Source organism: Ictidomys tridecemlineatus, chromosome 2 (assembly GCF_052094955.1).
Source record: "Ictidomys tridecemlineatus isolate mIctTri1 chromosome 2, mIctTri1.hap1, whole genome shotgun sequence".
Lineage (NCBI taxonomy): Eukaryota > Metazoa > Chordata > Mammalia > Rodentia > Sciuridae > Ictidomys > Ictidomys tridecemlineatus.
In genome coordinates, this window is record NC_135478.1 from 14263978 (window position 1) to 14289812 (window position 25835).

General features: G+C 53.0%; 1 protein-coding gene across 4 annotated transcripts; it reads left to right on the forward strand.

Moving 5' to 3' along the window:
* The first annotated feature begins 15348 nt into the window (after positions 1-15348).
* Ccdc124 (coiled-coil domain containing 124) lies at positions 15349-25774 on the forward strand. Of its 4 annotated transcripts, none has more exons than XM_078037815.1 (5): positions 15349-15476; positions 18971-19140; positions 24467-24653; positions 25060-25174; positions 25323-25774. In XM_078037815.1, the coding sequence occupies exons 2-5, from the start codon at positions 18982-18984 to the stop codon at positions 25525-25527; spliced, it is 666 nt and encodes a 221-aa protein (XP_077893941.1). In that variant the 5' UTR covers positions 15349-15476; positions 18971-18981; the 3' UTR covers positions 25528-25774. The 4 variants fall into 4 exon arrangements, with proteins under 4 accessions (XP_077893941.1, XP_077893944.1, XP_077893942.1 ...); XM_078037818.1 differs by having other exon boundaries at positions 25063-25174; XM_078037816.1 differs by having other exon boundaries at positions 15438-15574.
* Positions 25775-25835: the final 61 nt, after the last annotated feature.

Here is a 25835-nt window from a genome sequence, read left to right on the forward strand (position 1 = left end):
ATGCCAGGAGAGCGCGCTACCGCTTGAGCCACATCCCCAGCCCAACACGTCTTAAAAAAAAAAGAGTTTCAGTTTAAAAACAGATGAAAATAAAGATGTCTTTAAAATTATTAACTCACAAGTTTTTCTAGGTCATCAGACAGGTAATAGAGTGTTAGTTTCTATAAAGTGTATAGAATATAATATCCATTGCTTCTAGGATATTTCTTCAGTGAGGAAGAGATGGCTAGTGCTGGTAACTACACCTCTCTGATATCCTTTTTTTTAGTTGTAGTTGGACACAATACCTTTATTTATTTTTATTTATTTTTTAGTTGCAGTTGGATGCAATACCTTTATTTTGTTTATTTTTATGTGGTGCTGAGGATCGAACCCAGGGCCTTACACGAGCTAGGTGAACCCTCAACCGCTGAACCACAACCCCAGCCCCATATCTTGGTTTGTACAATTAAAAATAAGTAAGGGGCTGGGGTTGTGACTCACTGGTAGAGCACTTGCCTCACATGTGTGGAGCTCTGGGTTTGATCCTCTGCACCACATAAATAAATAAAATATATTATACAACTAAAAATTTAAAAAAATAAGTAAAATAGATTTCACATAAATGGAATTAATCATAAATGTGTTTGTTAGAGACATCTGGTTAATTTATAGTGTTAAAGTGCTAACTGCTACATATAAAATCAAGTACTCTTGGGGCTGGGGTTGTGGCTCAGTGGTGGAGTGCTTGCCTAGCATGTGCAGGGCACTGACTGCTTTGTCAAGGTTACTAAGAGTTAAAGATTCTATCAGGTATAATTTATATACAAAAAGTATAAGAGGTTTCAGTTGGGTTTCAATTAAAGTACCATAAAAACTTTAAAGTAATTCCTCTTATTAATGTGGAGCAATTTGTCTAAATGCAATAATTTCATAAGGGGTGTTTCAGAGGGGGAATCAAGAAAAAGAATCAATAGCTAGGAAAGAGAGAAGAAGATTCTAGATATGGAAATATATTTTACTATAGAAAGTAGAAGGAAAAGTAGAAAGTCATTGTGTGGTAAAGTAAATGTTGTACAATGTCTAAGTAAGTTACAAAAGGTTTGTGGAGGACAAATTTCAAAAAGTTTGTGTGTAACTAAATTGGTCATATATAAGTAGCATGACCAGATAAAGTTATTCAAGGTTTTTCCCGTAAGGTAAAATATTAATGTATGATATAACTAAAGTTTAACCCTCTATGGGTTGAAGTGACAAAGATTTCTTAAAACATTAATCTTCTTTTATCTATCAAGATAATCTCATGTGTGTTAAGTTTTATTATTTAGAGCAATTGGCCTCAAAGGAATTAGGGTTGGTACAACTCTGGTTAAACAACAACTGTTGTTTTAGAGTACACTACATTACTGAGTCTAAATTTTTCTTTAAAAACTAAACTTGGTTAATATAAAACCATCAGTGTAATTGTGGTGCTTTGACTAGATTCTTGGTATAGTAAATGCATTCGCATCCTCCAAATATACAAGTCTTTGAAGTATAAGGTTTAAAAGAACACTTACCAAACTAAAGTTTAAAGTAAAGTTTTGGGATTGATACATTTTTTATAAATTACATTTCTTTGTTGATACCTATTATGCAAACTCAATATGTTTTCACTCTGGTTAATTTCATTTTGTGTTTTCTTTGTAACCTTTAAATGTTATCTGTGAGTGCCTTACAGAAGTACAACTTTTCGATGTAACAACCTGAGTTAATTTGAGATAATAGGCCATCATCAATAGACAGACAGGATGCAAGGCTAACTTCCAGTACTAATACAGACCCCAATTAAACAGAAAGGGGTAAATGACCACAAAGTTATAGACATTAAAGTTGAATCCCAGTACTCTTACTTTAAGACTGATGAAACTGGCTTGCAGGATGTTTAAGACCAAAACCTGGAGGCTAAAGTTAAGGAAGTAAAAGGGTCAAGAAAAAAAATGGACAATATTTAGTTCTTGCCCTTGAAGTCAGCTTGAACCTAGGGAACAAAGGGACTTCTCTAAGGGCTTTGCAACTCTGGAGTTACAAAGTAAAAGTGAGGCTCAAGCAGAGAGCACCCTTGAGAGACAGTGGGCCGTCTCACATGATCTCCTTATCAGAGGGATCACTGAGACCCTGGAGGACGAAAAGCCAACCAGTGCACATACTGCAAAGAGGAGAGTCATTGGGAAAGGGAGACATCCAGGATGCTTCCAAGGGAAGCCACCTCATTAAGGAGACCCTGACAGATCCTAGAAGAATGGCACTAAAAGAGCTATGAAGCTGCTCTCAAGTTCCCCAAGTGACCCCCTTGAGGGAATTCAGCTGACTTTTAACAATAGATAGGCCCAAGGTCAATTTGACCTGGGTGGTCTTCAATACCTAATAAAACAATTATAACTAAAGCACAGCCATTCCTGAACATTTAAAAGAAAGGAGGGCTGGGATTGTGGCTTAGTGGCAGAATGCTTGCCTTGCAAGTATGAGGCCCTGGGTTCAATCCTCAGCACCACATGAAAATAAATAAATAAAATAATGGTATTGTGTGTCCATCTACAACTAAAAAAAAAGAAAGAAAGAAGAATAGTTCTTTTTTTTTTTTTTTTTTTTTTAAAGAGAGAGTGAGAGAGAGGGGGGCACAGAGAGAGAGAAAGAGAATTTTAACATTTATTTATTTTTTCTTAATTCTCGGCGGACACAACATCATTGTTGGTATGCGGTGCTGCTGGGGATCGAACCCGGGCCGCACGCATGCTAGGCGAGCGCGCTACCGCTTGAGCCACATCCCCAGCCCCCAAGAATAGTTCTTTTAATGTAACTTAAAATAACTTAAGATGGGACTGGGGATGTGGCTCAAGCGGTAGCGCGCTCGCCTGGCATGTGTGCGGCCCGGGTTCGATCCTCAGCACCACATACAAACAAAGATGTTGTGTCCGCCGATAACTAAAAAATAAATATTAAAAAAAGATAACTTAAGATATACACTTGTGTTAGCCCCAAGAGTAAATAAGACTAAAGTATACAAAAGAGGTATTCTTAAACAGGAGTGCCTGATAACTATCAAAAGAGACTATCAGGCATAAGTCTTTAATGAATTTAAGACCTATGAATTTTCCTAACCACCTACACAGGTAGGCTTGGTCTGCATTTGCTATATTGTCACAGGAAAGCAGGGACCTGAAACTCCAAACCTCGGTTCTTGGGTTCCTACAAAAGAAAACTTAAAGTCAGATACCAGAAGCCCTGGGAGAGAACTTTAGTATAAGTGAAAGGGAGAGCACCCCTGGGAGACGGTGGGCCATCTCTGAGCAGAGGATAACAAAGGAGACAGTGCCGTCCCCAGACTTGTTACTGTTTTATGGTTGACTTGAAAACTGGGGTCCTCTTTCAGCAACCTTCACCACCCAAGTGCTCGGCTCCTCCTTCACATCCGGTGGTGGAGTTTTTGACCACCTCTCCGGGACTGTCGTGGTGGTCATCCTACAAGTCAATCCCATGTTAATGTGGACACTGGGGTCAACAGCTGGCCAGAAGCTCTCTTTGTGCACCTGTGCCGCTAAGCAAATCGCCCTTCCTGCACCATTGGAGACACTCATAATCATAATTCCTAACTTCACACTGACCTCAGGGGACCCGGCCAAGAGTTGGTCCCATTAATCCTTTTCTCTTGATGTGTTTTACAAATAGCTCCCTTGCTTTTTTTGTCTTCTACAGATTAACTGCTATCATTTGACTTCTTAAGATAGTTTAAAGAAGGGCCTTAAAGGAATTTAAAGAATAATTTGTGACCTTGTGATAAAGAAGGACCCTAAAGTAATCTAGAGAACACTTTATGACCTTACCAGGCATTTCCCTGCTCATTGATGGCTCATGCCTAACAGCATGATTATCTAGCCCTAACTAAAAAAAACCAAAGGGATCTCTACTAAACACAGGTTATGCAATAAAAAGATATTTTACAAAAATCAGGCAGCAGCACTATACTCTAAAGGACATCTTATCTGTGACATTATAAAAGTGAATTGTTGTGTTTACATTCCTGATAACTGTGACAATAAGGAGTTACAGTCTGCAATAGAGGCCGTGTCCTCACTGGCCTTGTTATGGGGACAAGTTTTTAACTCTTGCACCTCCTGGTGGGAGATTACTGGTTTCTCTCCTCATCATGAAATATCATCATGATACTCATTGACAAGTCCCAGATGCTACGATATTTATTTTGTAAAATTGTCATTCCAATACTCGTATGTTTTTGTGTTTCTCTCATAGAAACATCCACCTCTCAGATGATTTTACAACTTCTTTTTTTTGCGGGGGGTGGTACCAGGGATTGAACTCAGACCACTCATTGAACTTGACCACTGAGCCACATCCCCAGCCCTATTTTGTATTTTATTTAGAGACAGGGTCTCCCTGAGGTCTCCCCAACTTAGCGCCTCACTAAGTTGCTGAGGCTGGTTCTGAACTGGTGATCCTCCTGACTCAGCCTCCCAAGCCTCTGGGATTACAGGTGTGTGCCACCATGCCCGGCTGGACAACTTTTCTTTTTGAACCAGACTTTTGCCACAGACCCTTCAACTGACCCAAAACATTCCTAAGAGGGAAACCCAAACTGCTGGCCCTACGTCACCCCCCTCTCAGCTCGAAGCAGCCAGAGTGGTCATTGTCCTCTGTTTTCAGAGAGGGAGAATTGAGGCTGGGGTCAAAAAGACAGTCAGGGGGCTGGGGTTGTGGCTCAGTAGTAGGACACTAGCCTGGCAAGCGTGAGGCACTGGGTTCAATCCTCAGCACCACATAAAAATGAACAAATAAAATAAAGGTAGTGTGTCCATCTACAACTAAAAAAAAATTTTTAAAAGAATGTGGCAGGTGTCTCTCTCTCTCTCACACACACACACACACACACCAATCAGTGCAGGTAGTAATAAGTGGGTCCCATCAAGGAAGTTGGGGGCTGCCTGGAAAAGAAAGGAAATCAAATGCTGATATCTCCAAAACCTTTCCCCTCCTCCCTGCCCTGTTGCCGAGGCAACCTGCCTCCAGGATCTCCCTCCCTACAGGCCACTGTTGATGAATGAAAGCCCCCACTCCCTTGGACACGGGGCTCCGGAGCTCCCGGGCTCCTTCCCTGCGGAGAGGCCTGTCTCTGTTGTATCCCTTAATAAAACTGGCTTTCTCCTCTTGCCTCCGCGTTTCTCGGGTGTTCAACCTTCAATATGTGGGGAAACAGAACTCGGCCCCGATTCCCATCACCGCAATCACCAGTGCCCATTGGTCTCCAAAACCCAGCCTTTCGACCTCCTCATCAAGCCTCAGGCTCTTTGCCCAGTGCCCAGGCTGCTTCTGCCCTCCCTGCTGTCCCCTTCTGCCCCAACCTCAACTCCTGTTCACACCCACTCCTTGGATCCCCACTGACCTCAGCCCAAGTTCATGGTGACATGAAACCCAAATCTGTTCCCTTCGGTTCTCCTCCTCCCCATCCCCAATGAGGTGGCCCCTTGGACTCAGAGTCAGGCAGATCTGGGTTCGAGTCCCAGGTTTATGAACTAAACCTGGGGAGCTCAGCCATGTGGAACCTCAGTTTCCCAGAGGGATGAAAATAAGTGAATAGGGGCTGGGTGTGGTGGCATGTGCCTGCAGTCCCAGCCACTCAGGAGGCTGGGGCAGGAGGATGGCTTCAGCCCAGGAGTCTAAGGCCAGCCTGGGCAACGCAGTGAGACCCCATTTAGAAAAGAAAAGAGTGTGTGTGCGTCTGCTGGAAGTGTACAGTCCTGAGCCTTAAGCCTCTGCCTTTGGCCAGAGGTGTGGCCGGGTCAACCACGCTCTCCAAGGAACCCCCAGCCCCAGGCGCTGGTGGGGCCCATGTTTGATGTAGGGAAAGAGGCCCCAGATTGTGGGCTATCTACTGGGACAAAGTGAACACACACCTGAGGTGGCAGATTGCAGACTATTGAGGAGAAGGGTCAACTCCAGGATACCAACAGCCTGCGTCCCTGAGGGCTGGCCACCCATTAATGCCTGGTTCCTGCCCCAGCCCACCCCAGCCCGCCGCTTCTCACGGAGCCCCAGGCTGTTTGTGGAATTCAGTCCTTGCTCAAATATTTGTTTTGGGGACAAGAGGCCTAGGGTGCCTTCTGCCCTGCAGTCAGGGCACAGCCCAAGGGGGGCGGGGCACAGCAGGAGCTGCAGTCACACCTTGTCTCTGAGCAGGGACTGCGGGGACTGTGGGCCAGGATTCCTGGAGTCCCCAGTGATCATGCCTCAGAACATGTGGCCACAGTTAGGCGCAGTGGGCACCTGTCACCCAGCAGCTGGGAGGCGGAGGCAGCAGGATCCTGAGTTCAAAGCCAGCCTCAGCAACTTGGCGAGGCCCTAAGCTACTCAGTGAGACCCTGACTCTGAGGTGGCCCAAAACAGGGCTGGGGAGGTGGCTCGGTGGTTAAGAACCCCTGGTTCAATCCCTGGTACCAAAAAAAAAAAAAAAAAAGTGGCCAAAGACTTCAGAATCTGCAGCCCCCCATAGAAAGGAATGAAGCACAGACACAGGTCACCATGGGTGACCCTGGAACACGGGACACGGGATGTGGAGTGGACAGAAGAGGCCACCCGGTGTGTGACTCCATTGATAAGAACTCACCCAGAGGAAAAGTGGGTCAGCGGCTGCCAGGGCTGGGGGAGGGGAGGGGAGTGACCTGATGGGGACGGATTTGCTTTTGGGCTGACAAAAAACAACTTGGAACTAGATAAAGATGATGTTTATATTGTGTGGATTGTACACTTTCATTAATTTCGTGTTATGTAAATTTTTTTTTAAAGAGAGAGGAGAGAGAGAGAGAATTTTTAATATTTATTTTTTAGTTCTCGGCGGACACAACATCTTTGTTGGTATGTGGTGCTGAGGATCGAACCCTACCGCTTGAGCCACATCCCCAGCCCCAATGGTATGTAAATTTTACCCCAATAAAAAATAACAAATTGATAATTAAATTTTCTAAAAAAAAAAATCCAATCATAGCCCCTGTGGGAAATGATACAGAGCTTTCTCAAAGACTGAAGACAGAATTCCCATATGAACCAGGTGGGCAGCAACCGTCTATAATCCCAGTGGCTCAGGAGGCTGAGGCAGGAGGATCACAAGTTCAAAATCAGCCTCAGCAATTTAGCAAGGCCCTGAGCAACTCAGAGAGACCTTGTCTCTAAAATATAAACAAGGGCTGGGACGTGGCCCAGTGGTTAAGCACCCCTGCGTTCAATCCTCAGTGTATTTGTAACAGTTGAAAAGTGAAAGCAACGCAAGTGTCCTTCAGTGGATGATGGTAAACAGCACGGTTCATCCGTGCCATGGAATGGTATTTAGACTTAAATTCAGATCGGGTGGAGCGGCAGTTTGCCTCTGTAATCCCAGCTACTGAGGAGGCTGAGGCAGGAGGATGGTAAATTTGAGGCTGGCCTCAGTAATTTAGCAAGAAATGAAAAGGGCTGGGGTTGTAGCGCAGTGGGAGAGCGTTCTGGATCAATCCCCAGTACCAGAAAAAAAGGAGGGAGCTGGGGAGATTCTATCACCTCCTGAAACGTGACTGCACCTTGAAGATGTCATGCTCAGTGACATGAGCCAGTCCTTTGGTGACGGCCCACTTGTAGGAAGTTCATTGAACCAGAAAGTCGGATGGCGGGTGCCAGGAGCTGGGGAGGGCGAGTGCTTCACAGGGTAGGGTTTCCGCTTCGCCAGGTGAAGAGTCCTGGGGCTAGATGGCGGTGACCGTTACCCAACGACACGAGCGCCCTTAAGGCCACTCGACTGTGCACTTAAAATAACAAGTTCTGTTATGTGTATTTGACCACAGGTTTGTTTTTTTTTTTTTTTTTTTTTTAATGTCCAGCCTTCTGACCTCAGCCTTAGAATTGGAGGATTTCGGAGGCAGATCCCACCCACGTCCTGCGGGCGGCAGGCATCGCTGGGTCCTCGGGCGCCCTCTCGAGGAGCCCAGCACAGGCGCCGGGGCCCAGCACAGGTGCCAGGGCATTGGGTTGGTGGCTTCTGGCAGCGAAGGCAAAGCCGCGCCATGGGGCCTCCTGAGCCAAAATGTGGTAGAAGGAATTGTTTGCGGATGTGGATTCCTGCAGGTGATTCTTGGTTCGTGGCAGTGGGGTTCTGCTCTGGATTGGGCACGACCCAGGAAGAAATGGGGGAAGTTCTCGTGCGGGTGTCTTGCACTCCTTCCCTCCCTCCTTCCCGGCTAGGGAAGCACGGCGCCCTGAGCCACACCCCAGCCCCAATGACTGACACAGCTTTACTCTGTTCAGGTCTGCCAAGGCATCCAGAGATGATTTAAAGCATGCGCATAGGTTTTATGCACACGTGACTTCATTCTATACAAGGGACTTGAGCACCCTCAGATTTTGGTCTGGGAACCGACCACTGTGCACACCAAGGAGCCCCTGTGTAGGTTACCTGCTGCTGCATAACAAATGACGCCCACTTCGCAGCTTAAATCACCGCACACTTGTGACCTCACAGTTTCTATGGGGTTGGACTCTGAGAGGGGCTTGGCTGGGCACCTCTGGCTGAAAGGTACTTGTGAGGTGGCCACCAAGGCATTGGCCAGGGCTGTGGTAGCATCGCGGCTCCACTGGGCCAAAGGATCCATTTCCATGATTGCTCAGGTGGACCTTGCCATGGGGCCCCCTCCTGGTGTGGAGCTGATATCCACCAATATTAGCCACCCAAGAGAGGGGGTACCCAGGATGGAAGCCACAGTCTTTTATTTTTTTCTTAAGCATATGCATGTTACTCGGCTTTCCCTTACTGTAACAAAATCCTGAGATGATCTATTTAAAAAGAAGAAAGGTTTATTTCGGCTCACAGTCTTGGACATTTCAATTCATGGCTGGCTGCTCTGCTGCTTTGAGCCTGTGGGCAGACAGCACCTCAAGGTGGGAGAACGTGGCAGAGCAGCTGCTCCCATCAGGGCAGCCAGGAAGCAAAGGGAGAAAGAGGAAGAGACCCAAGGCCCAGTCTCCCTTCCAGGGCACACCCCAACGACCTAACTTCCTCCCGCAAAGCCCCACCTCTTAAAGGTGCTGGGATTGGAGGGTGCCTTTGGGCCACACAGTCAAGCCATAGCCATGTGGGTGTAGCCTTCTTACATGATGTTAAAAGAAACACTTTGAGCAAATTAAACTTAACATCATGCGTTTGAGCAAATGACTTGTTTTTCAGCAGCGGTGGGGATGGAACCCTAGGCAAGTGCCCTACACTGAGCTATCCTTCCCTCCCAGGAGCTCCGCACCGCAACACTCTCCACCAGGAGGGCGGTTTGGCTTTTGCAGGGCTAACCTAAGCTGCAAAGCAGCGCAAGCCTCTGATTGGCGTGTGCCTCGAGTGGGCGTGGCGAGAACAGCTGGCAGCCTGTGATTGGCTGAAACTCAAGCGTTTGTGATTGGTTGAAACCCAACTGAAATTTGGTTTTTTGTTACACTCTTGGCTTAAAGTTTCAGTTCGTTACTAAGTTTAGGTAGTGGCTTCTGAGGAACTCAACAAGAGACTCTCTCAAGGGAATGGCTTCCTGCTTATTTAACAGTAATGGGAAATCCAAAACCAAAACGAGCAAAAAAGAAAGAAAAGAAGAAAGAAATCCGAGGTAGCTTTCCTTTCTGCACCTGCTCCTAGTGCCAGACTTCCTTTTTGACTCTGCCACCTCTAGAGAATTCCCTGTAGCCTCGCTTGTTGCCCTCTGATTGCAAAAATGGCTGCTGCGGCACCAGATATCATATCCTATTCAAGACAGAAAGAAGGAGGTAAGGAGGGAACCCAGCTTTCATCATGAGAAAAGAGGCTTTCCTGGAAGTCTCTGCTTTCTCCTCGTTCTTCAGCCTCATTGGTCAGAAATGGGTCCGTGGCCAACCCTACTGGCAAGCTATCTGGGAAGCTGGGAAATAGGGACACATTCGTGTGCGTGTGGTGTCACTAGTCACTAGGGATTGAATCCAGGGGCTCTTTACCACTGAGCAGCATCCCCTTTTTATTTTGAGACAGGGTCTGGCTAAATTGCCCAGGCTGGCCCTGAACTGGCCTCCTCCTGCCTCAGCCTCCCCAGGCGATGACAGGTGTGCGCCCCTGTGCTCAGCATTAGTTTGTCAACCTCAGAAATCAGTCAATAAATCCAGCCCCAAGATGGAGGCAGAGCTCAGGGGTGGAGCACTTGCCCCAAGTTTGGTTCCCAGAACAAAGAAGAAAAAGGCTAAGGTTGCCCAGCCCGGGCCCCCAAATAAAAAATGCCCCACAGGCCGCGGGGGGATGCACACGGCTTTTCTTTTGGCCCCAGGCCCCGACTCTACAGCAAGGACGTTTAGGACCCAGGCTGGATCCTGATGGCTGTGAGGAAGAGCCCTGGCCGATGAGGGGGCACTGGCTGCTGCATTTCCAGAGCTGAACTCGGGTCCTCCTAAGAAGCAGTGACAGCTGGCGCGGTGGCACATGCCTGGAGTCCCAGAGGCTTGGGAGGCTGAGGCAGGAGGATCATGAATTCAAATCCAGCCTCAGCAATTTAGCGCGACCCTCTCTCAAAAAACAGAAAGGGCTGGGATGTGGCTCAGGGGTAGGTCACCCTGGGTTCAGTCCCCAAGACCAAACAAACAAACAAAAAAGAACCCTAACGCTCGCCTCCACTCCTGATGGGCTGGGCTCGCTGCCTGACGTGGTGATCTCGGCAGAAGCATTTTGGGTACAGAAGGTTAAGCCCCGATTTTGATGAGATGAAGTTCGCAGGCTGACGTGCGTGAGGCTGTGCCTCCAGGAGGAGCCCAGAGAAGGAAACCCCTGGAAGTTCGCGTGACTGCCACGACATGCCCCTGCAGACCAGGCAGCTAGAGCAACAGAAATGGAGTGCCTCCTGGTTCTGGAGACCAGAGGGGCCAAGATCAAAGTGTCGGCAGGGCTGGCTCCTCCTAGAGCTCGGAGGAGGGAGGGTCTATTCCGGGCCTCCGACGTGGGCTGGGTGGCTGCGGGCGTCCTTGGTTTGCAGGTACGAACCCCAGTGCCTGCCTTCCGCATTGTACAGCTCTGGGTCCGACCTCCCCTTTTTAGTTTGCAGTACTGGGGGGTTTGAACCAGGGCTTCACCCAGCTGCATCCCCAGCCCTTTTTATTTTTCATTTTGGCACAGGGTCTCACTAAATTGTTCAGTCTGGCCTCAAGCTTGCAATCCTCCTGCCTCAGCCTCCTGAGTAGCGGGGATATGGGCATGTGTCACCATGCCCAGCCCAAACCCCTCCTATTATGAGGACACTAGTCATTGGATTAGAACCCACTTTAATCAAATGTTACTTCAACTTCAGTTGATCACGTCTGCAGAATCTAGTTCCAAATAAGGTCATGTTCAGGAGTCAGGATATGAACCTCTCTGTTGGAGGGACACAGTTCAACTTCGACTTTCTGAACTGTATGAAGGAACAGCTGGCACAGCACTGTCCCCAGGGCCAGGTGTGGAATGAAGAATAGCAGCCGTGGCTGTGGGGATGCATGAGCAGGAGAAGGCCACGGGAGGTCGGCATAACAGGCTGGAGACAGGAGGGGCCCAGAGGGGGCTCAGAGGTGGGACAGCGCCCAGCATATGGGAGGCCCTGGGCTCCATCCCCAGCCTCATCACAAGGGGAAAAAGATGTGTATCTTATCCTGACCACTGGCAGCATGTTCCACTGAGGATTCTAGAATAAAGATGATCCTTGCTTTATAATGACTTGACTTGCAATTTTCCCACTGTACAATGGTGCAAAAGCAATAGTGGGCCAGGCCCAGTGGCGCACGCCTGTCATCCCAGCAGCTGGGGAGGCTGAGGCAGGAGGATCATGAGTTCAGAGCCAGCCTCAGCAACTCAGTGAGACCCTGTCTCTAAATAAAATATAAAATGGAGCTGAGGATGTGGCTCAGTGGTCAAGGGGCCCTGAGTCCAATCCCTGGTACCTGCCACCCCCCAAAAGAAGCAAGAGCGTTCTCGTGCATTATGGACTCCTGGGCTCAAAGGATCCTCCTGCCTCAGCCTCCTGAGCAGCTGCCCCTACAGGGGCACACCACTGCCACTGTGTCTGGCACACTAGGAAGTTTTAAATAGCATCTGTGACGCGAGTTGCATTTCTACTATATAGCAAAGCTCTGGAAGTTCTGCACAGATTCTAGATCATTCCCTAGCCCAGGGAGGCAGCAGTGAGATGTCCCTTCTTCGGGCAGGGAGGGAGGGCGGCTGGATTTAGAACACTGTGGTGATGGTGTGCGACACTCAGGGGCATTCAACTACTGAGCCACATCCCCAGCCCTATTTTCCCTATTTTGTATATTATTTAGAGTCAGGGTCTCACTGAGTTGCTTAGGGCCTTGCTGTTGCTGAGGCTGACTTTGAGCTCGAGATCCTCCTGCCTCGGCCTCCTGAACTGCTGGGATTACAGGCGTGGGCCACTGCACCCAGCCGTCTTTGTATTTTAATTAAGCATGACTGTGCCTCTCTTAGCTGAAAAGTATACAGCTGTGTATGGAAAGATATTCATATTAGCATGTTTTCACTTCTAGGTAACCAGCTTAAGCAGATGGACTCTGATTTGTCAGGCTTCTTTTAAAATCCTCCATTTGACAAATGAAAAACTTCTAGTAACAATGTTGAATTAATGAAAACCTGGAGAAGGGGGTGTGGCCCGGGGCCGAGTGCTTGCCTGGTGGCCAGAGGCGCTGGGTTCCATTCCCAGCGCTGCAAAAAACAAATACCATCTGGGAGCATGAAATGTAAGAGAATCAACATCTTGAGGACCAAAAGCAACATCCGCATTAGCGATGATAGTCATTTAACAGAGATAATAGTCATTTAACAGAAAAAATAGACCTGACATTTGCCTCATTGTATCCGTATGATTCACGTAGCGACCTGCAGTGGAGCCTCTTCCTAGGCCTCTGCCTGTGTGCACAGGGCCACAGCGATGCGAGCACTTGCAAAAGTCTGGCCCAGAAGGAGCTCAGCACCCAAACCCAAACTAAACCAAATGGAGCCGAGCAACCTACTCTGTCTGCCCAGCACAGTGGCCCACGCCTGTAATCCCCCGGTTCAGGAGACTGAGGCAGGAGGATCAGGAGTTCCACACCAGCCTCGTAATTTAGCAAGGCCCTAAGCACCTTCGTGAGACCCTGTCTGTAAATAAAAAATAAAAAGGGCTGGGGATGGGGCTCCATGGTTAAGCACCTCTGGGTTCAACCAAACCAAAGAAATCCCTACTCCTGCAGATTTTCAAATACACAAAACCTTGCCATCAACCGTGGAAATGCACAGGAGCAACGTGGAGCACCTGGAATAGTTCTTCCTAACTCAAACTTTGCTTCCTTCTACCGTGATTCCCCCAATTCCTCCATTCCCCTGCCTCTGGTCACCAGCTGTTCCACCCCAGGACTGCAACAGCCCCGACACTGCAGCTTATTGCTTTCTGATCTCAAAGAAAGAACCCGGAGGACTCCATGGAGAGGTTTTGGACATGTCACTACTTACTCCTGAGGGCGGGGGCTGGGACGGTGGAGGGCCACCTCGTGCCAACTTACAGCCAAGGATCCTGTTTCTAGGTCCTCCCCCAAGGACTGGAGGTAAAGGAGTGGCCCTCTTCCCTCCAAACTCCCCAGCCCCATGTTCTTTGGAGACTCTGGCTCTCCAGGGCCCGACTGGCTTTTAACCCAACAGCACCCACTCCACTCTCTTCTCCTGCACATGGACTTGCACATGGAAGGAGCCAGGCCCTGCTTGTCTGTCTGTGCCTGCCTTCTTCACTCACCACAGTGTCTCCTCTGCAGCATTTTAAAGTCCACACCCTTCACTACATCTTCAAAATCTCTTGCTAGAGGACCAAGGATTCCCGTATCCAGGGATCCTGAACACCTGGGGGCGCCCTCTGCCTACTATAGACATTGCCCAGGCACCCAAGCATCGTCGTTATGAATTCAGTGACATTTTTCTACTGTCATCGAGTTGACCTGAAAATTACATTTTCAGCAAACTCATAAAGGCTCTAATGATTTACAGTGTCATGAAAATCATAAAATGAAATGCTCTTGAAAGAAATCTAAGCGTGGCATGGTGGCACAGATCTGTCACTCTAGGGATTCAGGAGACTGCGCAGCGGGAACATCACCAGTTCAAGGCCAGCCTCCCCAACTTAGGAAGATCCTAAGCAATTTAGCAAGACCCGGTGTCAAAGCGTAAATAAATAAAGGTCTGGGGGATGTAGTTCAGTAGTAAGCAACCTGGGGTTCTGACTCCAGTAGGAAAGAGGAAGAAGAGAAGGAAGAAACCTACTACACTGCACACTTTAAACTGTTTAAGATGGTACATTTTTTTTAATAACTTTATTTTTATGTGGTGCTAAGGATTGAACCCAGGGCCTTGCACATGTAAGGCGAGCGCTCTACCGCTGAGTCTTGAAGAGGATACTAAGGCTTAGTCATTTAAGACATACTGATGCATAGGTGCCTAAGACAAATTGGTGTCCCAACCTACTTTCTTAATAAAATAATAAAGGTGCCTGTCATCCCAGCGTCTCCGGAAGCTGAGGCAGGAGGATCACAAGTTCAAAGCCATTCTCAGCAAATTTAGCAAGGTCCTAAGCAACTCAGTGAGACCCTGTCTCAAAAAAAAAAGGGCTGGGGATGTGGCTCAATGGTTAAGAGCCCTTGAGTTCAATCCTCCTTACCAAAACAATAAATAAATAAAAAGGAAAATAAAATAGAAAAACGAAAATAGGGGAGGTAGAGGCAGTGATCCAGGGGAAAAGGCCAGTAGGAACGAAAGAGGAAAATTTTGAACCGCCCACAGTTACACTTTAGCCAAATTTGATTCCTGATCTCTCTGGGCCTCAGCTTCCCCTGCACCGCGCGGAGGGCCTGGTTTCTCTTCTCCCGGGGGCACGGGGGCAGCACGCGCTGAGGATGAGGAGCGCTCTGCCACCGAGCTCCAGCCCAGGGGGCGTTACTTTCTATGCCCCTTTCTCTCCTGTGCCCTAGCGTCGTGAGTGGGACGAAGATTTCTGGACTAGGAAAGCGCTTTCAAAGCTAAAACTGGTTGCCAATACTACCTGGATCATCTCCCCATATGGACCGCGGGCGAACTCCTGGCTGACGCCGTCAGACCACGTGTGAAATCGAGGCCACCATCTTTCATCCGGGCAGCGGCCATCTTTGTAAAGGTAATGTTCTAGATTATACCTTCTGTCCACCATTCTGGCTCTCCAATATATGAAGTGGGAACAAATAACGAAGATTCACGAAATATCCTCGTTTTATAAAGAAGAAGAAATGGCTGATGACTTAGAGTCGGGCCGAGGCCGGGCCGGAATTTCCTTTACCAAGATGGCCGCGGCATGGTTACGTAATAAGAGCGCGCCACCGGAAAGTCAACGCGCAGGCTCTCTAGGGACGTCACGGAGGCGCGACCGGGCCGGCGCTGGAGGAAGGAGGTAGGAGCAGCGGCGGTGCGGGCGGAGCCCGTGTGTAAGGGGGCCGACGGGCCCTGCGGGGATTGCTCGGCGCTGGCCTGCCCGCGGGAAGGCTGAAGGTGGGGTGCTCGGGGACGGGAGCACCTCTGGTGCCCAGTCTTGACAGCTCCCGCAGTGGAGCTGTGCCCATTATTCAGACCCAGGGACTGAAACCCAGAGGGCATCGTGTTGGAGGCCACCCAGCCCCACGCTGCACTGAGCAGCTTGCACCCCGAGGAGGACCCAGCAGGATGCGGACATTCTCTGGCTGCGGCGTTAGGGGTTGGGCTGGGGTGGCCCGGGGGATACAATTAGGAGGGCTTCTTGGAGGAGGCAGCGTTGAGCTTTATCCTCTGTTTCATTCACCTGCGATCAGTCACGTGGGTCTCAGTTCCCACCCCCTGGACCCCACCCGTGCGGGTCCTCAAGTCCACCGCCTCACCATCCCACTGGTGCCGCTGGAAGGCCCGCCACACCTTCCTGTCATCCTGGAATGGGAGTCCCCCGTTTCCCGAGCTGTCTCCCGCACACCTCCGCAGGCTGGGTTCCCTTTTTCTTTTCTTTCTTTTTTTTTTTTTTAAATATTTTTAGTTGTAGACGGACACAATACCTTTATTTTATTTGTTTTTATGTGGTGCTGAGGATCGAACCCAGGGCCTCGCACATGCTAGGCAGGTGCTCTGCCACTCAGCCCCAGCCCATTTTGTACCTTTTCTCAGGGGCCATCAATCCAGGCAGGGTCAGAGAGCCCCCTCCCAGTGCCCTGAGTGTCCTCACAGCTGATTGTGTCTGAGGGGGCGTGGTGCTGGGGATGGAAGCCAGGGCCTGTGCATCAGTGCTCTGCCACAGCTGCAGGTCCAGCCTGGCCGGTTGCATCTTGTACCTCCTGTCACTCATCTATCTTCCTGTCAGCCTGGGGAGTCCTGTGCACCCAGGCAGCTCAGGGCCACTTCTTAACGTACACCCCACACCCACTAGTTACTGTGTGTGTGTTGAGTGACCTGCAGGAAAGGAAGGGTGTCTGTGTTAGCTTGGCCAGCTGAGCCTGACCGTTTAAACAACAAATAGGTTTCCTCTGACGTGGAGGGTGGGATTCCTGCTCATTCAGTTCTGGTGAGGCATCTTTCTGCTGTGCTGCCGGCCACCTGCTCACTCCAGCCTGGTAGGAACGAGGGACACTTATCAGGTGACCATCTAAATGAATCTAAAATAGCGACCCAGGTACATGTCTCCAAGAGAGGTTTGTGACCTGAAAGAATCGGAGGAGGTCTCAGGGAAGGCTTCCTGCAGGTGGGAACTCCTGAGTCTGGCCCTGAAGTTTAAATAGGTGTTTGCTACATAAAAAGAGGGGCAAAGAGTACCAGGTGCAGGGAGGAGCAAGTGCCAAGGCCCTGAGGTGGAAACCTGCTTGAGGATTTGAAGAACAGCAAAGAGGCCTCTCGGTGAAGGAAGGGGAGAAGCAAGGAGGTGGGTGGGACAGGCAGCAAAGAGGGCCTTAGCGAGAGCCTCGGGGCCTCGTCTGCGTCCTGAGCAGTGACCCCCCCTGCCGTGGTCTCCTGGGGCTCCCAGATGGGTCTTCTGCGGGGTGCACTGTAAGACTCAGGGGTCTGAGGAAGGGCTGGGAGAAGTGGGGCTTCAGGGACCTCAGCTCGTCACACAGCCAGCTCTTGTGCCCCTCACTCCTTGGTGCAACTCGTGTCCCCACTCTGCCCTGCTCCGCCCAGCCTCGGGGTTGGGGGGCCCAGTGACCCCAGCATCTTGACCTGCACTGGTGTTTCTTGGGGGGCAGCTGGGGGACCCTGGAGCACGACAGTGGTCAGGGACACAGGACTGAGGGGCTGGGAAGGGCTGGAATCCTGGCTTTCCGCTGCCAGCTCTGGGACCTCTGGGAATGTCAGTGACACTGTCAAAGCCCCATCTGTGGACCCCCAGGCCCAGCCAGGGACGCAGTGTTTTAGAATGTGCCCGGTGTGACCTGCGCTCACCTCCCGGTTACCATCACCGCCTGGCCCCGAGGGGTTCAGGCTTAGCCCTGCCCACGACACCATGGTGCGGCCCACCCCAGCCTCGCCACAGCCGCAGCCGGAGCAGCCTCAGCGAGCACGCGTTCATGGCCTGCTCAGAGCTGCCTCGGCCCAGAACCCCTCGCCTTGCCCTCCCCCCTGCTCCCCACTGGCCCACAGTGGCCTCTGCAGTGGCCTGTGAGGCGCAGCCCTTTCCTGCCCACGGGCCTTTGCACGTCCTCACCTCTGTCCAGAACCTCCCCTCGGTGGCTGCTGTCAGGGTTTCTGGAGGGGGGGGGGATGGGGGAGGGCTCCACACTCCAGGGCCCTGCGTCCCTGCAGCATGCCTTCCTGCCATCTGAGAAGCTGGCTTTGCAAGTGACACTTCATGTAGAGCCCTGTGTGACCTGACGGGGACCTGGGCTTCCCCACCTCTGAGTGGGGCTAATGACAACTCCAGGTTTCGGGTTTGGGGAGCGCCCTGTGGAGCTGGGCCGCGTAAGGTGCTCCACTAAGGAAAGGGGGCACCCGCCGTGGTGTGTGAGGTCCCCAGCGTCCACTGTGGGAGTCACTGGCTCTGAGTCCTGCTAGTGGCAGAGTGGGAGGGGACGCTGGGGCCCACTGTAGAATGACTCAGAAAAGCCAAAAAGCAGAAACTACGCAGATGTCCAGCAGACGCCCGTTGGCAGACGAGTGGATAAACAAAGCCTGGCACGTCAGCAGGGCGCCGTGGAACGCAGGGTGATCCAGCTGCTCGAGGCTGAGGCAGAAGGTCGTGAGTTCAAGGCCAATGTCAGCAAGTTAAGGCTGGGAGTGTGGCTCAGTGGTACAGCACCCCTGGGTTCAATCCCTGGTACCCCAAAAAGTGTCTTATCCTTCAGTGGAATATTACGCAGCCAGGAAAGGAATGAAGCACTGACGGGCTCCAAGACAGAGAAGGAGCCTGGAGAACGTGAGGCTGAGGGGCAGAAGCCATGCGCAAAGGGACATAGAACATGTGGTTCCGTTCATGTCAAGTGTCCAGAACATCCTGTCACCAGACCCAGAGAAGATCAGGGCCTGGGGTGGGGAGTGACTGAGGGGCGGGGTCTCCTGAGGTGATGGGAAGGCGCTGGGCCTAGAAGAGGTGGTGGCTGGGTCACATGGGGGTCACGCGCCCTTCTGGTGGCTCACTTTGCAGATTGGGTGGTGAGGCTTGTTTTTGTGATGTCGGGGCCCCACCCCTGAGCCATGTCCCCCGCTTTTTATTTTTTATTTTGGGGCAGGGCCTCATTAGGTTGCTTAGGCTGGCCTTAAACTTTCCATCCTCCTGCCTCAGCCTCCTATTTCTGGGGTGACAGGCACCAGTTGACCTTGATAAAATATCAGAGAGGGAGGAGACCATGAGGTCTCCCAGGGGGTGACAGCGCCATGTGTGTGTTGGGGTGCCAGGGGTTGGCAGCGCCCCTTCACCACCGTGTCCTCCCCCCGCAGCCTGCTGAGGGATGCCCAAGAAGTTCCAGGGCGAGAACACCAAGTCGGCGGCGGCCCGGGCACGGAGGGCTGAGGCCAAAGCGGCAGCTGATGCCAAGAAGCAGAAGGAGCTGGAGGATGCGTACTGGAAGGACGAGGACAAACACGTCATGAGGAAGGAGCAGCGCAAGGTGGGCAGGGCTGTAGCGGGCCTGCAGCTTGGTGGAGTGGGGGGTGGGGTCTGGCCTGGAAGGTTGGTGGGAGGGAGGTGGAGACAGCTGGTGCAGCTCGTGCAAAGGCCCTGGGGTGGTGAGTGCTGGCCTCATTTAGGGAATGGCGGGCCAGGCCCCTCCTCTCTGCGGGGGTGGAGCTAGACTGGTCAGTCCTGCTGGAAAATTCAGCTCCTGAGGGACATGTGGCAATGTCTGGAGATGTGTTTGGTTGTCACAATTAGCGAGGAGGGGCCGCTGGCATCTGGTGTGGAAGCCAGGGGTGCGGCTCAGCACCTGTGGTGCAGTGCCCGGCAGAGCTGCAGCTGGGTGCTGAGCCCACAACCTGCTCCCCAGGACTGGTTGGTTCAGGGCGGTGCTGACCTGCTGCGGCCAGTAGGTGGTGCCAGCGACCCACACCAGCCACGTCCTGGTTTCTGCCCTTTCTGCCCGTGTTGTCTGGTGAGGTGCGCTGACCCCGCCCCAGGGCTACTGTCCTACCAATCCAGTTGTGGCCACCAGGGTGCTTGTCCCTGTTTCCCCTCGGCCTGTGTGGGGCTGCCCTGTCTTATTTTCAGCAAACCCAGAATGTCACTGGCTTCCTTCTCTGCGCCCTCAGGATGCCCTGGAACCTGGGACGTCTTTACTCTTTTTTAGAGGCGAGTCTCTAGGCCCGCAGGGAGGCTTGGTGGCAGAGCGCCTGCTGGCACTGAGGCTCTAGGTTCCACAAGCAAAACAGAGCGCACGGCGGCCTTCCCTCCCTGCCCCATGTCCTTCCTTCCCCTCATCCAAAGTCCCCGGCAGCCTGGCCGAGAGCTGCGGAAAAACGGGGTTGGCCAAAATCCCCCTCCAGACCCCCAGCCACAGCCTGGGAGCGGGTCATGCCCCGAGCTCGGGCCCCTGGACCCCTCCCGTGGCCTGCGCTTGGGTGTTGGGTGGTCCCGTCCTCTGAGTGGGGACACCTAGGCACAGAGAGAGCAGGCAGCGGCATTCTCGGGCCCAGGGGCAGAAGCCGGGCTGGCACCTAGTTCCGCGGTGTGGCCTGGGGTGTGGCGGGCGGCAGCCAGGGTGCCTGTCCTGGGTGAGTGGGGCCACACACCATGTGGCACGCACCTGGGAGGGCGTGTGGAGCAGTGGCCCACTGCAGTGGGGACAAGCTGGGGGCGGGCAGCAGAACCCTGCCGTCGCTAGAGACGTTGACGCAGGGCACAGAAGTGGCCTTGGACAGTGCTGGGGGGCTGCCTCCGCACACCTGCCTCCCCGGCTCCAGAACCTTCCGCGCTCCCCGCAGCCCCCTCCCGACTGCAGTTGCCATCGGTGGGTGGGCATCACGCCCCAACGGCCAGCGCTGGACCCGCTGTCCCCTGAATGAGGTGGTCGCCGACTCCGGGCACTTTAACCCCTGAGGTCCCGCCTTCGTGGATGAAGAGCCGGGATTTTGGGGCGGGATTAGGTCAGATCAGGTCATGGGGTGGCGACTTTATAAAGGAGAGGGGACAGACACAGGATGCCACCTCCATTCCCATAGACCCAGCCCCTGACCTCTCTGACCTCCAGAACAAAATAAACCTCTTTTCTTGGTGGAGTCAGCCTGCCTGGGCGTGCCGCTGTAGCAGTGCTAAGTGCACCGATAGGAGTGGCAGGTTCCCGTGTCCACGGTGGCCCTCACTTGGACACTCCGCATTTAGTGGCGCTGCCGATGGCTCTTCTCCACCATCTTGTGGTGGCCTGGGGTCCCTGTCCCAGCCTCGGGTCCGCCGGCCCCTCCCTGTTCCGTGAGAGCTGCAGCACGTCGTCCTGGCGGGAGGTGAAGGTCAACAGTCAAGTGCACTATTTTGATGAAAAAAAAAAAAAATCCAAACCACTGGCCGCCAATCCCCATTGCCCTGGCCCCCAAGCACCTGTCACCCGCCCTGTGCCTCCACCACTCCGCTCTGTCCGGGCTGCTCAGTGGCTGCCCCGCGACCCGGCGGTGGCATTTCACATTGGCCATGAGCACTGCCGACACTGGGTTCCAGCTCAGCCCCTGATGAGGCTCAGTTGTGGGGGTTTTGGTACCAGCTCCTGAACTCAGGGGCACTCTCCACCCAGCCCCATCCCAGCCTTTTTAATATTTTTTTTAGAGACAGGGTCCTGCTGAGTTGCTGAGGCTGGCTTTGAACTCACCATCCTCCCGCCTCAGCCTCCACACCTGGCATAAGGTTCATTTTTGGTGGCTCTGAAGTGTTCCACTAAGTAGCAGTGTCCCTCCCCACCACCCACGCTGCCAGCTGCTCACTGTCCTACTGTATGGAACTGAGTGGCCTTTACAAAATTGTGTGTGTGTGTGTGTGTGTGTGTGTGTGTGTGTGAGGATGTGTGCCAGTGTGTGTGTACTCGGGTGAGCCTGAAGGTGTGGGTGTGAATGTGTGTGTGTGTGCATGTGTGGGTATGTGTGTGACTAGTGTGTGGTTTATGTGTATGAGTGTGAGTGTGCGTGTTCATGTGTGTGTATGTATGCCTGTGAGCATATCTATGAGTGTGTTTAAGTGACTTGTACATGAGAGTACAAATGTGTGAGTGTATGCACATGTGCGTACATGTGTGTGACTGTATGTCTGTATATGTGTGCATTTGTGTTTGAGCATGCCTTTTTGTGCATGTGTGTCTGATTTGAGTGCATGAGAGAGGAAGTGTGTCTGAGTGTGTGCAAGTGGGTGTGTGTCAATGTGTCTGAGAGTGTATGTGAGTGCATATGAGTGTGTGAGTTGGGGTGTGCATATGTGTGATTGTGTTTCTGCATGACCTTGCAAGTGTGTCAGTGTGTTGTATATAAGTGTGAGTGTACATGTGTCTGAGTGTGTGTATGTGAGTGAATGAGTGCATGTGTACATGTGTGTGAGTGTGTGAGCACTGTGCACACACTTGTATGTATTTCAGTGTGTATGTGGGTGTGAGAGTGCACGGGTGTATGTGCATGTATGTGTGAATGTGTTGGTACATGTGTATTTGAGTTTCAGTGCATGTATGTTGGAGTGTGAGTATACATGTGAGTATGCATATGTGCATTTGTGTGTGTGTGCATGTGTGAATGAAAGTGTATGTGGTGTCTGGTTGTGGTTGTTGTGTTTGTGTGAACATTCATGTTTATGAGTGTGAGGGACTGGATGTATGTGTTTTTGAGTGTGAGTTTATGTGAGTGTGTGTGTGAGTATGAATGTGTATGAATGTGTGATTGAGTATGTTCGAGTGTATGTATGTACACCATAAATTTGTCAGTTGTGATTTTGTGTGTCAGTGTGTATGAGCATTTTGGGACAGTGTGTGTGAGTGCACATGAATATAGGTGTGTGTCTGTGAGTGCATATATGACTATGTGTGTGTAATTGTGTTTGCATGTGTATGTGTGTGAATGTGTTAGTATGTGTGTATTTGTGTGTGTGTGTGCATGCACACGTGCGCGACTGCGTGTTTCCTGGTGGTGGGCCAGGCCTGGGCTGGTGCTGGCGGGCTCTGCCTCCCACCTGTGCGCCCAGCCCCGTCTTGAAGAGTCCTGGGATAGGCCCCCTGTGCTGCCCGGGCTGGTCTTGAACTCCTGTGCGCAGGTGTCCCTCCTGCCTCAGCGTCCCGGCAGCTGGGGCATAGGCGGCCTCCACCACACCCTAACAAAAGTCGGATGCTCGTCTCACTGCTGCCCCGTCCTGTAGCAGTGATGACCACGTGCTTCCTGTCCTTCCTGAGTTGTTGGAACCTTCCAGAATCCTTCCATTCTGGCACACTTCTGTCAGCAGCTGCTGGGCACCCGAGGGCTGGGGACAGCGGGCTGGCTGCCTGGAGGAGAGGTGGCACCCTGTCTGTGGTACAGCAGCCCCGGGACCGGGAGGCAGAGCTGCCAACTCCGCCTCCCTCCCTCTTCTTAGGAAGCCACGCGTCACATGCCTCCACTGTGGGGTCCCATTCATGACCCCGTCCAATCAGAACACTCCCTAGACTGCACTTGCTAACACCATCAGCACCCCATCCTGGGGACCGAGTTCCTGGCACACGAGCTTTGGGGACATGTTCCAACCAAAGCCCACGCCAGCACCAGGGAGCCGTGGAGGAGGAGGGCACTTGGGATGGGACTCCTCCTGCCTGTGTCTGGCCAGCGCCCAGAAAGCCACCACCCACAACCAAGGCTCACGGGTCAGCAGAGGGCTGGAAGGTGGATCTTGAGTACAGAGAAGAGCCACCTGGTGTAGTGGGCGGGCTCAGGGGCACCAGAGTTGGCCAGGGAGGAGGAGGCCGGGCAAGGGCACTCCAGGCTAGGAAGAGCCAGCGCAAAGGCCCTGAGGCAGAGTGGCACTGGAGCAAAGTAAGTAGGGGAGTGCGCCAGCATGGGTCGAGGAGCCTCTGACTGGTGGCACACTGATCTCAGAGTCCAGTGGCCCTGCCTCAGTGCCCAGGCCCAGAAGTGGGCAGAGCCCAGGGGCCACATTTAAACACCTTTGACTTTAGTCCCCTCCCACTTTCCTCCTGTGCCGCCTGGCCTTCGGCGTGAGGACCCCTCTTCTGGGACCCTCAGTTCTGCCAGGTCTGTCTGGGGATACAGGTGGTGCCCAGGGAATGCTGCAGGTGTCCTTGGGAGAACTTGGTGAAGTCCCAGTCGTGAACAGGCAGATGGGGGGTCTGAGGGCAGGGCCTGTGGGGTGCCCGGCAGATGGCGGGCGCATCCTTCGCTGCAGTTGGGCTACAAACAGACCGCAACCTCCCCTCCCCACACAGTGGCGGGCAGTGGCCAAGGCAAGTCCCACAGACCAGCTGTCCCTCGCCCAGCTGCCTCAGGGTCGGGTCGGGACCTACCCCACCCTCACTAATAGGCTGGGGACATTTGGACAGTATGTCCCCCAGCTGCCAAAGGAGCCCAGACTTCCCATGGCTCTTGGAACCAAAAGCAGACCCCTTGCGGGTGTTGAGGCTCCTGCTCGCCCAGTCCCCACCTTCCTGCCCCTCTCCCTCTGCGACTCCCCTGAGCTGCCCATTGCAGCCACACCAGCCTCCAGACCCATCAGTCCTTTGTACCTGCCACACCCTTCACCAGGGAAGGCCCCACTCTGGCCACCCCTCCTCCTGTCCCCAGTCACTTCTCCAAGGGCTGCTGCTTATCCTGGCCAGGGTCCCCTGTTGCCCACATTCCTGTAGGACCGAAGCCTTTCGCTGTGTCCCCGCACCCAGCACAGAGTACGACACCGCAGGCCTCCGTGCAGGTTGGCTGGGATGACCACCAGGACCCCACGTGCCAGCCGGGTGCGGTGAGGTGGCTTCCCCAGCCTGACACCCGTCCCCACAGGAGGAGAAGGAGAAGCGGCGCCTGGAGCAGCTGGAGCGCAAGAAGGAGACGCAGCGCCTGCTGGAGGAGGAGGACTCCAAGCTCAAGGGTGGCAAGGCGCCCCGCGCGGCCCCCAGTAAGGTCACCCGGGCCCAAATTGAAGACACACTGCGCCGGGACCATCAGCACAGGGATACCGTCGACACAGGTGGGCTGCCTGTCACTATGGAGTGGCCCTCTTGGCCACTGAAGGCTGAACCCTGGGATGTACCCCGGGGTCTGCAGGCCTCCTTTAACGTGAAGGGTGGCTGGTACGTCACAGGTGTGCGCATGCGTGTATTGATCCGCACCCACCCGCCAGGGCTGGTGCTCCCCAGAGTGCTAGTGGGAGGTCCTGAGCCCCGTGTGGGGCGCCGCGTGAGGGCCTTGGGGGGTGAGGAGCGTGCGGCCTGCAGGGCTGGGCACAGGGGCGGCCCCCTCGCGGTCAGCTCCGGCTCCTCTCCGCCCCCTCCTCCCTCGCTGGCTGCTTCTGCCGCTGCCTCATCATCTTGGAACTCTGCATCTCTGACTCTGTGTCTCTGTCACCACCCACCCTGCCGTCTGCCTGTCCCAAGCAGAGAAAACCAAGAGCCATCTGGAGGTGCCACTCGAGGAGAACGTGAACCGCCGCGTGCTGGAGGAGGGCAGCGTGGAGGCGCGCACCATCGAGGACGCCATCGCTGTGCTCAGGTAGGGGCGGGGCGTCCCGGCGGGAGGGGCCGAGGGGCGGGGCCAGGCCTCCCTACGGGGCGGGGTGGGGACCTGCGCCTGGACACCTCCACCCACCCCACCTCCGGGCAAGGACCCAGCGCCCTAATGCCCCCCCTGTGCGCTCCAGCGTGGCGGAAGAGGCAGACCGGCACCCCGAGCGCCGCATGCGGGCGGCCTTCACGGCCTTCGAGGAAGCGCAGCTGCCCCGGCTCAAGCAGGAGAACCCCAACATGCGGCTGTCGCAGCTGAAGCAGCTACTGAAGAAGGAGTGGCTGCGCTCTCCGGACAACCCCATGAACCAGCGGGCCTTGCCTTTCAACGCCCCCAAGTGAGACCAGAACTGGGGGGACCGCCCCACAGGCGGTCCAGGCCACGACTCGACTGCGAATGCCCTCTCACTGGGTCAGCTCTGAGGATTTCAGAGAGTCCAGGGACCCTGGTACCTGTCCCTGGGGCTGTGTGCCATCACCGCCAACCCTCTTTCGCCAGTGGGTCCCTGCTCTGAGTGACACCCTCAATATCCCGCGGCACCTGTGGAGCCCCGGGACTGAGCACCCAATAAAGGCGGTGGGCAAGGCCTGTGTGCGTGGGTAGCTGCGGAGGGTCGGCCAGAGGGGGGCGGCTGGCAGTGTTCTCCTTG

Excerpts from the sequence above, each read along its gene's own strand:
- Ccdc124 (XM_078037815.1), top strand. The coding sequence starts at position 18,982 with ATGCCCAAGAAGTTCCAGGGCGAGAACACCAAGTCGGCGGCGGCCCGG. Across the intron at positions 19,141-24,466 it reads TGAGGAAGGAGCAGCGCAAG|GAGGAGAAGGAGAAGCGGCG; the intron begins GTGGGCAGGGCT and ends CCGTCCCCACAG. Across the intron at positions 24,654-25,059 it reads CAGGGATACCGTCGACACAG|CAGAGAAAACCAAGAGCCAT; the intron begins GTGGGCTGCCTG and ends GCCTGTCCCAAG.